The sequence below is a fragment of the Berghia stephanieae genome, chromosome 4, assembly GCF_034508935.2.
Source record: "Berghia stephanieae isolate SIO BIC M18660-M18661 chromosome 4, UCSD_Bste_1.3, whole genome shotgun sequence".
NCBI classification, from domain to species: domain Eukaryota; kingdom Metazoa; phylum Mollusca; class Gastropoda; order Nudibranchia; family Aeolidiidae; genus Berghia; species Berghia stephanieae.
In genome coordinates, this window is record NC_088363.1 from 52,010,539 (window position 1) to 52,025,406 (window position 14,868).

A 14,868-nucleotide genomic window follows, 5' to 3' on the forward strand; every position below is an offset into this window, starting at 1 on the left:
AATGACGTTTTTGTCATTATTTATGAGTACTATACAAACATATCAGATAATATTAACAGATTCTTTGAATCCCGGGATCAAATTCAAATAAAAGTTGATAATATCTTCACCCAAAAAGGAATGCTGGGCGGTGTCTTTTGACCGCTTGTGGTGGGCAGGAGGTCACGCTGTGTCTTCTATTCCCTTATATCTGTTTTCCCAGTTGCTTTCTGTCTTCGTCTTGGAATGGGATTACTTAGTTTTGTCCAGTCCTTGACTGAGAGGGAAGCAGTCAAATGTATTGTTAGTTATACATTCTGTAACCATTTGAGTGTGTTCCTCTTAGTGGGATCCTGTGCTCGTGGCTGGATGAGACTTTAAGGTGAACTCAAACTAAGTACATCTGGGTGGGGTTCCTCACCTCCCATAGTGGGCAGGGGGGTACATGCTGTCTCTTCTATCCCCTTATATCTGTTTTCCAACATGCTTTCTGTCTTTGTCTTGGAATGAGATTACTTGGTTTTGTCCTGGCCCTGGCCGGAGTCCTAGTTGGGAGGGAAACGGTCAAATGCATAGTTATTGTTTTGGGAGATGATATTTTTTTTTCGTTGTAAATCATCTCTCTGTTCTGTAATATTATATTTGTTATTTTGGTAAGCATTTGAGTGTATTCCTCTTTGTTGGATTTTGTGCTTGTGTCCGGATGAGACTTATAGGTGATCTCAAACTAAGTACATTAGTGCTATGCTCTTGGAATCTACATCTGATCCCTTTCGTTCCCAGTTCCCCTATGTCTTACTTTTTCTTGGGTGCTTTAATTGTATGTAATTCTAGAGCTTTTTACTATCTCATTTTCTTCCTTTTTACTTGCGCTGATATAACCTAAATACGGCAAGAGCCGTAAAACCCTTAAGAACAAAACAAAGTACATGATGGTATGCTCTTGGAATCTACATCCGTTCCCTATTAGAATCAATTCCCATTTGTCTTAATTTTTCTTGGATGCTTTGATTGTAAATCTAGAATATTTTGACTATTCCATTGTCCTCTTTTTACTGGCGCTGATATGACCTAAATTGTGTATTGTCGCAATCGCCGTAAAACCTTTAAAATCAAATTCAAATCAATCAAAAAGAAATGGCAAAGCCAACTTATTATATCACTGGATCATCCAATTTGACCAACATACACACATCCTTTATAGCTTTAGGTGGAAGATGTTGTAGTGTCAGGAACCTGGGAAGAAAGGGGTGGAGGGAACCCATCTGGTAAAACTCACGTCACAAACATGACCACTATTCGGAATCAGTTACCGGGGTCTCAGAAATTTGAAAAGTAAAGGAAAATAATCCTTTTCCAAGTGATAAAAGGGGACAAATAAGCTATTAGGGATTTAATCAAGTAAATATAAAAGCACAAATTAATGCCTTAGATGAGTTGCATGGTAGCCTAGGTTGCATCCCATAAGTAATATAAAAAATTAAGTTCAAGAGATGCAACCCATCTGTGACTTTCTGTAAATTATACTTTATATTTAGTGGATTACATCTCCTGTTAAAGTTACGCGACCATTTTCAGGCACTTTGGATAGGATTATCTCCCTTGTAAATCATTTTATTAAATCCAATTGATATTTTTACGCTCAATGATCTCTGTTTAGATAGGAATGATATACAATTATTTCATTTCTTTGTATATATTAAACGAGTTAATTTTATGGTGCCCAATAACACTACGAGCTTGCGAGTATCTGTTATTGCACGATAATGTGTTTTCCCACACCCTAGAGAGAATTACATCGCTTGCGCAGCTCTCTTTACCAATGAGATCTATTTTGGTTAACGAGATATCACAATATTTGAGAAATCACCTTTCAAAATGTTATTATATACATATTTTTTTATAAAATATAAATATAACCAATAAGCTTATATTGTTGAAAAGTCCACAGTGATGTGTTGCAAAGAATGAAAAATAATAAGGAATGGACCCAAGATTAAGAATATCCGCCGTAGAAATCACTGACTTCACGGTTCGGTAACTGCGACTAAAAGATGGCTGAGAAACGATTTAATTGGTGCATCACTGTGAACTTTTCATCAAAATAAGTTTATTGGTTATAATATTTGTATTTTATAAAAGTATGCATATAATAAGATTTTGAAAAGTGATTTCTCAAATATAATTAGCCAGTGATATCTCATTAACCAAACGATAGATTTCCTAAGTTGATAAGAGAGATGCATGCGCAATGATATGTTGACGTTCTCACTGTAAGGGGATGTGTTTCCCCCCCCCCTCATCATCATCATCATCATCATCATCATCATCATCATCATCATCATCATCATCATCATCATCAACAACAACAACAACAATAACAACAGCAGCTGCAGAAAAAAAACCCGCAACAAAACCGGTAAGATCAGCAACGACGATACGGCAAAAAAGGGAGGAAAGTTTAACAAAACCCAATAAACAATAGATATTTAAATAATCATTAAATCAACAACAACAAAAACCCCCCAAAAACCCAGCTTGTACAGCTGCATGCAGCTAATATTGATGCTACATTTGATTATTCGTAATGAGATCATTAAAATTTGATTTATACAACTCAAGACATAAAACGTATCAATCAATAATAACTCAAGTACAAATCAAAGTTGTTTATCTATTAATAAACATTATATATACTTTATTCACTTTATGATGCGTCCTGAAAACTACACAATAAAAAGCATTATGTATCCGTTGTCTGTAATATGTGACCCATTCTTCAAAACTGTATAAAATTAGTCAGAGTTTCATCTATCTATTTGGTCAAGTGGAAACATGTAAATAATTACAGTTCTATTGAGCTTTTATACAACGCAAAATCCACTAAACGTGCTCAAAGCGCTTTACAAGGGGTCCCTGGCCAATACCGATAATTAACATGTAGGACGAGACATGACGCCTGTTAATGGGTGATATTACATTTTTTTTTTCGGACAGAGGCAGCGTTGTTAACGGCCAGGTACTCATTTTGCACCTGAATACGGTGAGAGAATGTGAGTAAAGAGTCTTTTCCAGGGACTAAACAGTTCCGAACAACAACAACAACAACAACAACAACAACAACACAACAACAACAACAACAACACAACAACAAAAATAGATAAAATTTAAAAATATATTTTTAAAACGCTTCGATTGAGGCACCCTTTTATTTCGATAGCTTAGGGGATTCCATGAATAAATTTAAGCCTGGTTCTGCTGTGTATATTGGACGGTAACAATTTCTTGCGGTGCTCTCGGTAGGATGCTTGCTTATGCAAAATACTCTACGCCAAGTCAAACAAACCCAACAATCCAAACACTATTGTTTGGAAAATAGAGAAATGTAAAAAAAGAAAAAGAAAATCTCTACGCAATTCGTGAATGGACATTACCTTCACACGTAAGTAGAGCACTCCAATAAGTGAACTTTAAACTAAACTGGGTCATATAGTGCAATATCTACTAAACGTGCTCAAAGCGCTTTACAAGGGGTCTCGAGCCAACAGAAACACTTAACTCGTAGGACGAGACATGAATCTTATACTCTTGGAACCCTACATATAGAAAGTCTTACAAATGAAAATGTCTATTGTTACACTATCTCGTCAATTTTCTAGAAAGTCTTACAAATGTGGTTGTTACACTATCTCGTCAATCTTCTAGAAAGTCTCACAAATGTCTGGTTGTTACACTATCTCGTCAATCTTCTAGAAAGTCTTACAAATGTCTGATCTCATCATTCTGGAATTATGTCGGAGTGGAGACTGTTGAGTTGCAAGTAAAAATAATGATAACTAGGACATTTATGTTATCTAAACTTTGAAACAGTAAATTTATTCTCCTTATTGACGGTATTTGTTTAAACTTAACTTCATTTAGTAAAGCTTAAGACAGTACTCGCTAGATTCTAACACGCTTTCGATGAAGCCAAAAGGCGTGCTATAATCCGAGCGTGCCGAAATGCGCGGTAACGAATTACTATAATTAATACAGATCAAATTTGGTTACCATACTCCTGCGTGTCGTGTAGCATAGCGGCGTGTTGGAATTCAGCGAGTACTGTGTTTAATGTTTAAGCCACAGACATAGAGAATTCATTTTAACATCGGTTTAAACATTTGATTCACCCTATTATGATATCGTTTTGAGACGATTAATTACATTTAAAACCTATATACTATAACTTTGATTTATGCTAGAATTTTTGACTTTGTACTGTTTTGGAGTGATGGGTCTCAGATATCTTCAATCAACAGACTGAAAGTTTCACTGTTTTAGTTATTTTCCTACACATGTGTAACGTTCATCAAACACTCCGAGATTTTTGAGTCGTCTAACGAATTCTTTTTTGACGTCAGAGTCGAGAGGTTTCATGGGATATCGGGGAGGCCCGACCTTGATGTCTATGGCTTCCATGATGGCTTTTTGGGCTGCCATAATGCCACCGAGTCTGGAACCTGTGGTAGGGTTAAAACAATGACATTAAATAGTAGGATTATTATTATTATTATTATTATTATTATTATTATTATTATTATTATTATTATTATTAGTAGTAGTAGTAGTAGTAGTAGTAGTAGTAGTCGTAGTAGTAGTAGCAGTAGCAATAGTAGTAAGTAGTAGTAGTAGTAGTAGTAGTAGTAGTAGTAGTAGTAGTAGTAGAGTAGTAGTAGTAGTAGTAGTAGTAGTAGTAGTATAGTAGTAGTAGTAGTAGTAGCATTAGTATTTAGTAGTAGTAGTAGTAGTAGTAGTAGTAGTAGTAGTAGTAGTAGTAGTAGTAGTAGTAGTAGTAGTAGTAGTAGTAGTAGTAGTAGTAGTAGTAGTAGTAGTAGTAATTAGCAACGATGACGATTGAGAAGTATGATTAGTTATCATTGACCAAAGTCTCATTTAAGAGGTAGCAAGCATTATTAGTCATTTTCGCACTCAAGATAAACTTCATTCCGTTAGCCGCGAGCGAGGCTCGAAAAGTGTATTGGTACGAAAGTTATTTTAGAAATTAGATGTCATTGAAATAGTTTTATAAGTAAATGTCTTGCCATATTCAAACATCAGCTTGATAACGTCCACACTTTTATGTTGGTAATATTGGGCATTCTCCATCTCTTTATTTTCATACTCATGTTTCAGGCAGCCGTACAGTTTGGGCATGAAGTTAAAAGTGGAACCGATCGCTCCTTGGAAACCAATGGCAAACGCTGAGAGGACTTGCTGTAGACACATTAAAGTTTAAAGGAAAATGAAGTATTAATTTTGTTTCAAGGGTTTATCGACTTTTTGGTCCGGTAAAGATGAAAAATTAGAAATACGCTGACAAAGAGAGGCTTTGCACATGTTGACAATATCAGATTCTCGCAAGATTATGTAAGGTCAACAAATAAAATATTTTATTATGAGGAAAACCCGAGTTTAATAGCACATCATTATAGTAATGTAGAATGCCTATTCTTTGTAATTCTTTTAAAAGAATACAGGAAATATACATATCCTGTCTCACCCATCTTAATAATAACAAATACAGTAATAAAAAATAACAACATAGATTTTGACGCTTGATCCCAATAATGGAACTCTCCAAAGATCGCACCAGGATTGAGAGAACAAGTTTGAAATTCAAAACACAAAAATTCAAGAATTCTATATTTTCAATTGCAATTGTTTTTGATTATGTAAGATACTTTCTCTAAAAGTATTAGATACACTTAACATCTTCTATTAAAAAAAATATTAAATGGTTGATCTTACGTGGTTTGGAGAGAGTAGAAAACGGTGTCATGTGGAAACCTCTTTAGGCTCAAGAATTAGGGTTTAATGAAACGTAGTAAGAGAAGAGAACAAGGATTTGTTTGACTAACGAGCTGAGATACGCAGACATCATGAATAAGAGTAATATTTTTAAAAAAGCACAAATATAACTCGCAAATGTAGGCTCACGATATCGATCACGGGGGATTAAAACATAACATAATCAATGAATGTATATAGCGAACAAATCCATTCAAGTGCTCAGCCGCTATGTGGTCTAGTGGTATGGCTTTCGCCTTCGGATCGGAAGGTACGGGGTTCGGGACCCGCTCTGAGCGGCGCATAGTTGAGTCCTCTTTACTCACATTCTCTCATCGTACTCAGGTGTAAAATGAGTACCTGACCGTTGCCGTTAACAGCGTTGTCTTTGTCTCCAAAAATTGTAATATCGCCTCGCAAGCGCTTTGTCTCGCCATACATGTTAAATGTTGCTGTTGGCTAGCGACCCCTTGTGAAGCGCTTTGAGCACGTTTAGTGAATATTGCGCTCTATAAATGCTAGTAAAAAGTGCCAACTTCTTAAGTATTTCGGGCACTTTGACCTGATGATTCCTAAATTTTGGGCCAACAACAGAAAACGATCTTTCACAAATCTATCATTATTACAATAATATACTCCCAAAATGTTATTTTAATCTTTTATCGTATGTTATAATAGTGTAGATAGTAACCATGCTAATCATTTCATTTGAGCATCTGGTTTACTTACCTCGTCCCTGCCATAGAGAATATCATAGGGAACTCCATTGGCATCAAGAGTTCTCAGGCATTTACTGCCCTCGTAGAGGTCTTTGCTAGTGTATTTGATGCCCCGTAAAGATGGAACCTTCTTAGCACACTTCTGGAGGAATTCTTCCATGTTGTCTGATAATATATAAATATGATAATGCAATGACTGAAGAAATTGCATTTTAAGTGACATGGGACACTGAAAAAAAAGATCCTGACCATCTTTGAAAACGACGTATTGTGCGGTCTTGTATTATGACACTCGCTTTCGGATCGGAAGGTTCTGAGTTCGAGCCTCGCTCGGCGAATAATTGAGTCCTTGGAAAAGGCTCTTTACTTATATTCTCTCATCGTACTCAAGTGTAAAATAAGTACCTGACCGTTAACAGCGTTGTCTCTGTCCGAAAAAGAAATTGCGTTATTACCTAACAAGGGTCATGTCTCATTCTACTTATTACGTGTTGTTGCTGGTCAGGGACCCTTTGTAAAGTGCTTTTAGCACGTTTAGTGTATATTGTCCTATATAAAAGCTAAAAAAAAAAAAAAGCTCAAGTAGGTTTTGTTTTGGTGCAAAACTCTAATAAAGTTAAGTTTTGACCTAGATCTAGATAATTTCTTTTGCGTTAAACAAACAGAAACAATTGCTAATCCTTGGATAGGATTCTGGTGTATTTAAAGTGCTAGCCGCCAGATCAACTTAGACCCAGTAAATCAATAGCTGCTAAATATAAGTGAGTGTGGGACAGAAAATAAAACGACTTAGAAGATTCGAATTAACCAAGTTAACGTGTAAATCTTACTCTACCACTTCAACAATCGGGACTAATTATATTTTGTTTTGTTTTAGATATTAAAAAAAAAAATAGTTTATAGATGTTTAAAAATTTGTCTGACACAAATTCTCAGAACAAATTACTTACAAACAACATTTGTACGATCAGGTATATGGTAGTAGTACAGTGGTGTGTTAGGGGCCAGCTCCCCGACAGCTCTGCAGTAGTCTACAAGTTCATCTGTTAATGTAAAGTAACATATCTGTTTAAGTTCTATGCATTCCTAGGCAAGAAGTGAACGAAAATAAAGCTGGACTCGTTTTTAAAATAAATATCGATCATTGTTTTGCTAGAAAAGTATAATATGTGAATAACAGCGCCAAACTGGTATTAAGTCGACATGAACCTACTAAAAAGAGATGAGTTTATAAAGTAAAAGTGACTTTAATTAGTTTTAGAAGTTTATATATTCTTTTCTTTTTAAAAGTTTAGAAACCAGAATCACTTTCCCCAATGACAGTGCATAATTAAAGTTTCATAATGTATTAAAACTTAGTCACAGGTTCATCGACATTATACCGCATTGATGGGGGGTGGGGGGGGGGGGTCACATATAGAATAAATTCGTTTGCTACCTACTTCAGACCCTTGACAATAGGGTTCAACAGTCGTGACGTCACTTCCCTCGTAATGACTCATAGTAACTGATTCTAAACTATCAGAACAAGGGCGGACGCCATTATCTCCATCACCGCCCTTATAAAATACTTCTCCGACGAGCATAAAAGTGTATCCAGTGGAGAAAATCATGTTTTGATTTTTATAAATTCTGGTCACATGACATGTGAAAAAGTTAGAGTCATCACGAAGAATAAAGAGTACTGATTTTCTTTTTTTAGAACCAAGCTGCTGTTTGCTGTGCGGATGTGACATCCGATTATTGAATCCTATTGACTGAGTAATATTCACAAGGACCCAAATATACAGGACTTGTTAGTATTGTCGTTAATAATTGTTTATACTGAGTCGTGTGATTTTTGAGCTTTGATTACTTCTAATAAATAGTCATCAAGACATTCGAAACCTTGTTTCTATGAGAGTTGTCCTTCTTATTGTGTTCACAATGATGGGCACAACCAAGGGACATAATCAGTGACTCACACATTTCCCTCTATACTCCTGTATCGTCACTGACATGGCACAATAAAGTGACCGGCTCCTTTCTTTAACTTCCACCAGATCTCAAGATATCCAGTAACCTTTCACAAGTTCAGTGGCGATTACGAGAGTTTTAAGTCATTTAAATCGTATTATAAACGCCAGGAATACTTTGGGACAGTGAAATGATTATAGGTAAATTAATAGTTCATCACACAAGAAAAAGTAATAAATTAAAAAAAAAGGAGGCTAGCTCTAAGAGCGTGCTGAAGCAGAAACTCATATCCGTGTTGTCTTGTTTATTTTATTATATTCCACACATATCTATGTCAGTTTACGATCGCGGAGGTTGAGTTAAATTATGTTATATAAATTCGTTCACAAATTCGCCCGATTATCTGCAAAACAAATGTATAAGGGATAACAATAAAAAGTTCATACCGACATTGGTTGGAGAGAAATACAGAGGGGGAAGAGTTGAAACTGCATCGACGCCCAGTTTGACGGCGTGTTTTGTCTGTTGAAAGAAGAAGGCTTAAAATAAGATATCATTCAACTTTACAAATCGAAAATAATATTTTGACAACTGTCTTGCACATGTTAGTTGTTACTTTTAAATGTTTGAAAATGCTCTTGAAATTACGTTTACATATCAATTTGTTTTACAATCCCCCCCCCCCCCCCCCCTCTCCTCCAAAAAACCCAAAACAATCTAAATACCTCACAAACCGAAACAATATATTTTCTCTAATAAACTATGATAAATGAAAATATCATATCATATCATACTATATCATTTGATGGATTATTCAAGCCAATTGACCGCTGAATACCCTATCCAAAGGGTAGCAAGCAATTAATATTAATATTAGCCGTTTCACGCAATAACAAAACTCTCTTGACCACAACGGGTACATGTTGGATAGGTGGCAAGTCCCCACTGATTAAGAGACGATGCCTTGAGGCAGGTTTTTAACGGAGTCGATTCGAGAGTAGAGTACCACCCAGTATTTCAACTCACCAGTTCTTGTACGTCCTTGAAACTACCACCCCCAACTTGGACAAAAATGGTCATTTCTCTTTTGAAAAAAAAAGAAAAGAATATCACATAAAATCTACATGTAGATATAAAGAATAAAAGGATTATTTAAGCATCTTTTAACCCATTGATATTGACCACGTCATTGGTCACCATTGGTGTCATGAAAGAGGAGAGGGAGGTGGGAGGGGGAGGGGGGGGGGGGTGGTGGAGCGGGGCGGATGATATTTGAAATACTTCATACTTTGAAATACTTTGAAGTACATCATCCATCTATTGACGGTGCGTTTAGGTAAAATGCTCACATCATCCGCCAGCCGGTTATAAGATACAATTACACATGACAAAACGTGTGTAACCTTGAACGTTTATAGTCTGATTGATCTAATTATGAGAACTAATCACCAAAATGGCTTTCTGAAAACAATAACAAAGAGCTGTGTGAGTTCCATTTCGTTCCTTCTATAGATGGTATGCTTTCAAATAGTATAACTCACCTGTACCAATAGCGGGACCGAAATTGGCATCACCCAGCTCTTTGTTATTATTTTTAGGCATCGAGTTAGAGATTATTTTAACTAAATTATATCAATCAGACTATAAACGTTAATGGTTACACACAGTTTTGTGTGTTGGTATGTTTAATCTGGTTGGCGGATGTTGTTGAGTCCTTGGAAAAGGCTTTTTACTCACATTCTCTCATCGTACGCAAAAAGCGTTGTCTTTGAAAAAATTGTAATGTCGCCAAACAGGCGTCATGTCTCGTCCTACATGTTAAGTGTGTCTGCTAGGGGCCCATTGTAACGCTCTTTGAGCACGTTTAGTGGATAATGCGCTATATAAACGTACTAGTTAAAAAAAAAAAGATTTAAATTGAATCTTTCATCCTATGTACCTCCCTGGCAAGCGAGACAACTCCATCCATTTGTTAGTAATCTGCTTCCTTTCATCAACCGTGAGTGATGTCCCTTCCCCAGTCGAGCCATTCACTGAAAAGTTTGCATAATGTTGAAATAAGATAACCGGTTTTATTTTATTTTATAACAGATTAATTACGTCGCCAAATGATTATCTCACACAATTTGAAATATGGAACATATTAGTCGCCTTCTTCTTCTTCTTCTTCTTCTTCTTCTTCTTCTTCTTCTCTTCTCTCTTTCTCCTCTCTCCTCTCCTCCCCTCTCCCCTCTCTCCTCCTCCTCCTCCTCCTCCTCCTCCTCCTCCTCCTTCTTCTTCTTCTTCTTATAAAATCTATATGATAACGTAGGCAAGGTTATATGTTGGTTATCAATCTCAATGTCATGGTTTTCATGAAACCGAATTTGTTGACTATATTTCGAAATTTCAATGGGTTAAAAAAAAGTTTTGTGGTTCAGGAATAAAAAAATCAATACAACAATGCCTGATGTGCCGGTCTTTGTTTAGTTTTATTTTTATTTTAAAGAGGAGTCAATGAAGATATTTTATAAACTTCAATGACTAGCAAATGGTCATTTTCTAGAAAGGGTATGCCATTGCAATGAAAAGAGTTTGTCCACAGAGTAATTGAGTATCGAAATGAAATTTTCTGGTACAGAAAAAACCCTAAACATAAAACAGAGATCATGTTGCTATAGGAAATAAAAGTGAAATAAATTGAAATTATAAATCCTTTGTTTCATATTAGAACGTTTTACATGAGTTATGAAATATGCTTTTATCTTATTATTTTGTAAAATCACCTAATGACATACTGGCTTGTTTTTGGAAGATGAAAAATGTGGTTGTTATGCTTTCGTTCCTTGTTCCACTTTCAAAACACGAAATCTCAAACTAGAGATGAAATCTTGATGAAAAATTAGCAAATCCTTATAAGAATATATAGTTGAATATTAAGATTTAAACTTAGTAAAATCGATTACAAATTTTGATTAACGTGTAAGTTGCCACACTTTTATAATGAGTGAACCTTAGATTGAAAGATAACTATCCATTTAAACTATAACATGTATTGATAGTGAAACAAAAAAGGTAGAAAAACATAATGGCGGTTACTTACGGTACATGTGTTTGATACCATTGTCTATAAGGTACTTTTGGTATGGGTCTAACACTGACAGATTTAAATTCCTGAAACGACGACGATGATGATGATGATGATGATGATGATGATGATGATGATGATGATGACGATTATTATTATTATGATGATGATGATGATGATGTTCAGGACTGTTTATGATAATGATATCAATATAACAATAGAATAACAATTACAGTAAAAATACTAATAATAGTAAAAAGGATAATGAAAACAATGATTTTATAGTGATAACGATACTATCAATAATAAAATGATATTTAATTATTGATATTGACAACGACAATGATGATGATAAAATAAAGATAATGCATGGTGATATTACTGATAATATATAATTACTATACTTCTACTATTACTACTGCTACTACGACTGCTACTACTACTACTACTACTACTACTACTACTACTACTACTACTACTACTACTACTACTACTACTACCACTACTACTACTACTTCTACCACTACTACTACTACTACTACTACTACTACTACTACTACTACTACTACTACTACTATTACACTACCTCTTCACTTTTCATTCTGTCCATTCGGTAGTTTACATATTGAATACAAATCCAATGTAAAGCACGGATGAAGTACACTGATTATGAAACAGTAAAAGGAAGCAGAGTCCCAAGAACAAGAAAAAAATTTAAAAAAGAAAACAAAAAACAAACAAACAAACAACTAAGCAAAAAAACAAAACAAAGACAAAACAAAACAACAATAACAAAAAATACAAAACAAAAACAAATCAAAACAAAACAAAACAAACAAACAAAAAACAAACAAGCCCCTCTCCCCCCCCCCCCCCAAAAAAAAAAAAAAAAAAAAAAAAACCCACAAAAAAAACAAAAACGAACCAAAAGCAAAACAAAACAAAAATGAAGAAAAATAAACAAACAAACAGAAAATAAATAAATGTAACATAGCATAAACCAAAACCAAAAACAAAAGCAAACAAACCTAAAACAAATTTTTTTAGAACCCTCCAAAACTTGCCAACTGCCACTACGAGCAGAAGATTGTTATGTAGCTCACCCACTACGTGCAGTTATTATCAGGTCTGGTAACCATAGACATTTAATAATATGGTTGTAATAGACAATACGTTGAGCTGGTCTGAGAGTATTTTTATTGCAAAGATGAGACCATAACAACATAGTTAGTTTATCAGACCTGTAAATAAGTACACACATCGCTTACCCATCATCGTCAAAGGGAGTAAATGACGCACACACCAGACCTTTCACTTTGAACGATTCCATGTTGGACACGACCTGTTGAAATTTAAACAAGTTTGACTCAAATCACACGCTAAGGCTTCTTGAACTTAAGTTAAGAGTTTTTGTTTGCGGCTATGTGGTCTTGTGGTATGGCACTCGCTTTCGGATCGGAAGGTCCTGGGTTTGAGCCTCGCTCGGCGCATAGTTGAGTCTTTGGAGAAAGCTCTTTACTCACATTCTCTCACCGTACTCAGGTGTAAAATGAGTACCTGGCCGTTAACAGCGTTGTCTTTGTCCAAAAAAATTGTAATATCGCCAAACAGGCGTCGCGTCCCGTTCTACATGTTAAATGTTGCTATTGACCAGGGACACCTTGTAAAGCACTTTGAGCACGTTTAGTGGATATTACGCTATATAAAAGCTCAATTATTATTTTTTTTAATTAGGGCATTTACTATCCTTTCATTTTGGTCTTTCAACGTCATAGAGCCGGTCTTAATCCCGGTTTCTATAGCATGAAACGACCAATAGCAATTGCTTGCTACCCTTTGGATAGGACGCTAGTCCATCGTAAAGTTCTTTCCGTCAGAGCGTATAGACCCATCTACCTAATTACAGATTGATGGGTGGATCAGGGAATCAGAAGAAAAAAGAATCTCAACTTCACACGTGATCGATCTCGGTCCCTTTCCGTGTGAAGCTAGTGCTCTACCGGGTGAGTTATTGGGACTTTTATTTTATTTCTGTCGACAGCCAGAAAAATTATGAAACTTTTAGCAGGGAATTACGTTTCTTGAAGTTAAAAAAGATACATATTTCTCAGCATTTTAGCTTTAAATTCACTTTTCGGGGTCAAAAACAATTGAATATTGCTGTTTGAAGCTCGAAGAAATGAATAACAATAAAAATATAGAATGGACGCTTCAATCCAGTTTACGAAGACAGATGATGTGAACGTACGGGTTTTCCCTTTGTCAACTAAAACACGATGCAAGAGACATTAAAGACGAATTTGTTTTTAGCTTTTCATTCATCGTGTATTGCTTACTAAACGTCTTTAGTGTCTCACTCATCGTGCTCTGTTGACTAGGGGGAAACCCGAAAAGTGAACATCATCTGCCTCCGTAAATTAAATTGAAGCTCCTATTCCATTCTATTATTGTACTTTATCTATCGGGGTCTGATCATCCCAACGTATTACGAACCAGATTGAGGGGATGGGTCACGTATAACCATCCTGGTGGCAACGGGCAAATTCACATTTCCTAATAGGCTCACAGTGAACAGCATAACGTTGTGTGAGAGTAGAAGAGTGGATCAGTGGAAGGAGGAATGGCAACGCAGACGACAGAGGTCAGCATCAGCATCAGTGGCAGTTCCGGGAGAATTGCGAGGGATTCACCTGCTGCCATTTGCAACATGAATGATCTTCAGCTCACAAATTGGCCTGTCCAGCCACGTCTGGCGCTGCCACTTCTGACTTTACCAGGCGCAAAGACTCTGAGAGTGACAGACGAAAGCCACAAGAACATTGCATACAGTCTTATTAGTTAAGCAATCTGATATATTCTTCATAAAGACTTGTGCCATTTCACCCACCTGTTGTATAACTCCAGTAAAGGCTAAATATTTTCCAATAAAAACGCACGATGCTTCTTTTTTATTTGCAAACACAGACACAGATTGTCCTCTGTCTAGGTTCAGCACACTTATTTGATATGTGTAACCATGACTGCTGGCTGTTAAACATTATCTATGCTTAGATTGACTCAAGATAAAAGTTACCAGATAGATTTTGAAAAACAACGTGTGCTTGTCGATTTTTATCAAATGTAAAAATGCAACAAAAAGAACGCTAGAAAAATATAAAATTACTTGTATGTAGGCTACGTGATATTCTCTATATGTTGACATAACTTAAGTTAAATTATTGGTAAAAACGTAATGTTATACAGATAAATAACTTTTTAATTTTTACTTTCCATTGGAGAAGGCAACTTTTATGACTTTTTCCGCAGGGAAATACCTAAACT

General features: G+C 35.7%; 1 protein-coding gene across 1 annotated transcript; it reads right to left on the bottom strand.

Moving 5' to 3' along the window:
* Nucleotides 1-2,641: 2,641 nt before the first annotated feature.
* LOC144970792 (N-acetylneuraminate lyase B-like) lies at nucleotides 2,642-14,592 on the bottom strand. The gene is made up of 10 exons (XM_078910803.1): nucleotides 14,435-14,592; nucleotides 12,816-12,889; nucleotides 11,563-11,633; nucleotides 10,420-10,513; nucleotides 9,507-9,564; nucleotides 8,927-9,002; nucleotides 7,475-7,567; nucleotides 6,535-6,689; nucleotides 5,061-5,232; nucleotides 2,642-4,478 (listed from the first exon to the last, which is right to left on the bottom strand). Exons 2-10 carry the CDS (start codon nucleotides 12,875-12,877, stop codon nucleotides 4,300-4,302), a joined length of 960 nt encoding a protein of 319 aa, XP_078766929.1. The 5' UTR covers nucleotides 12,878-12,889; nucleotides 14,435-14,592; the 3' UTR covers nucleotides 2,642-4,299.
* Between the last annotated feature and the right edge of the window lie 276 nt (nucleotides 14,593-14,868).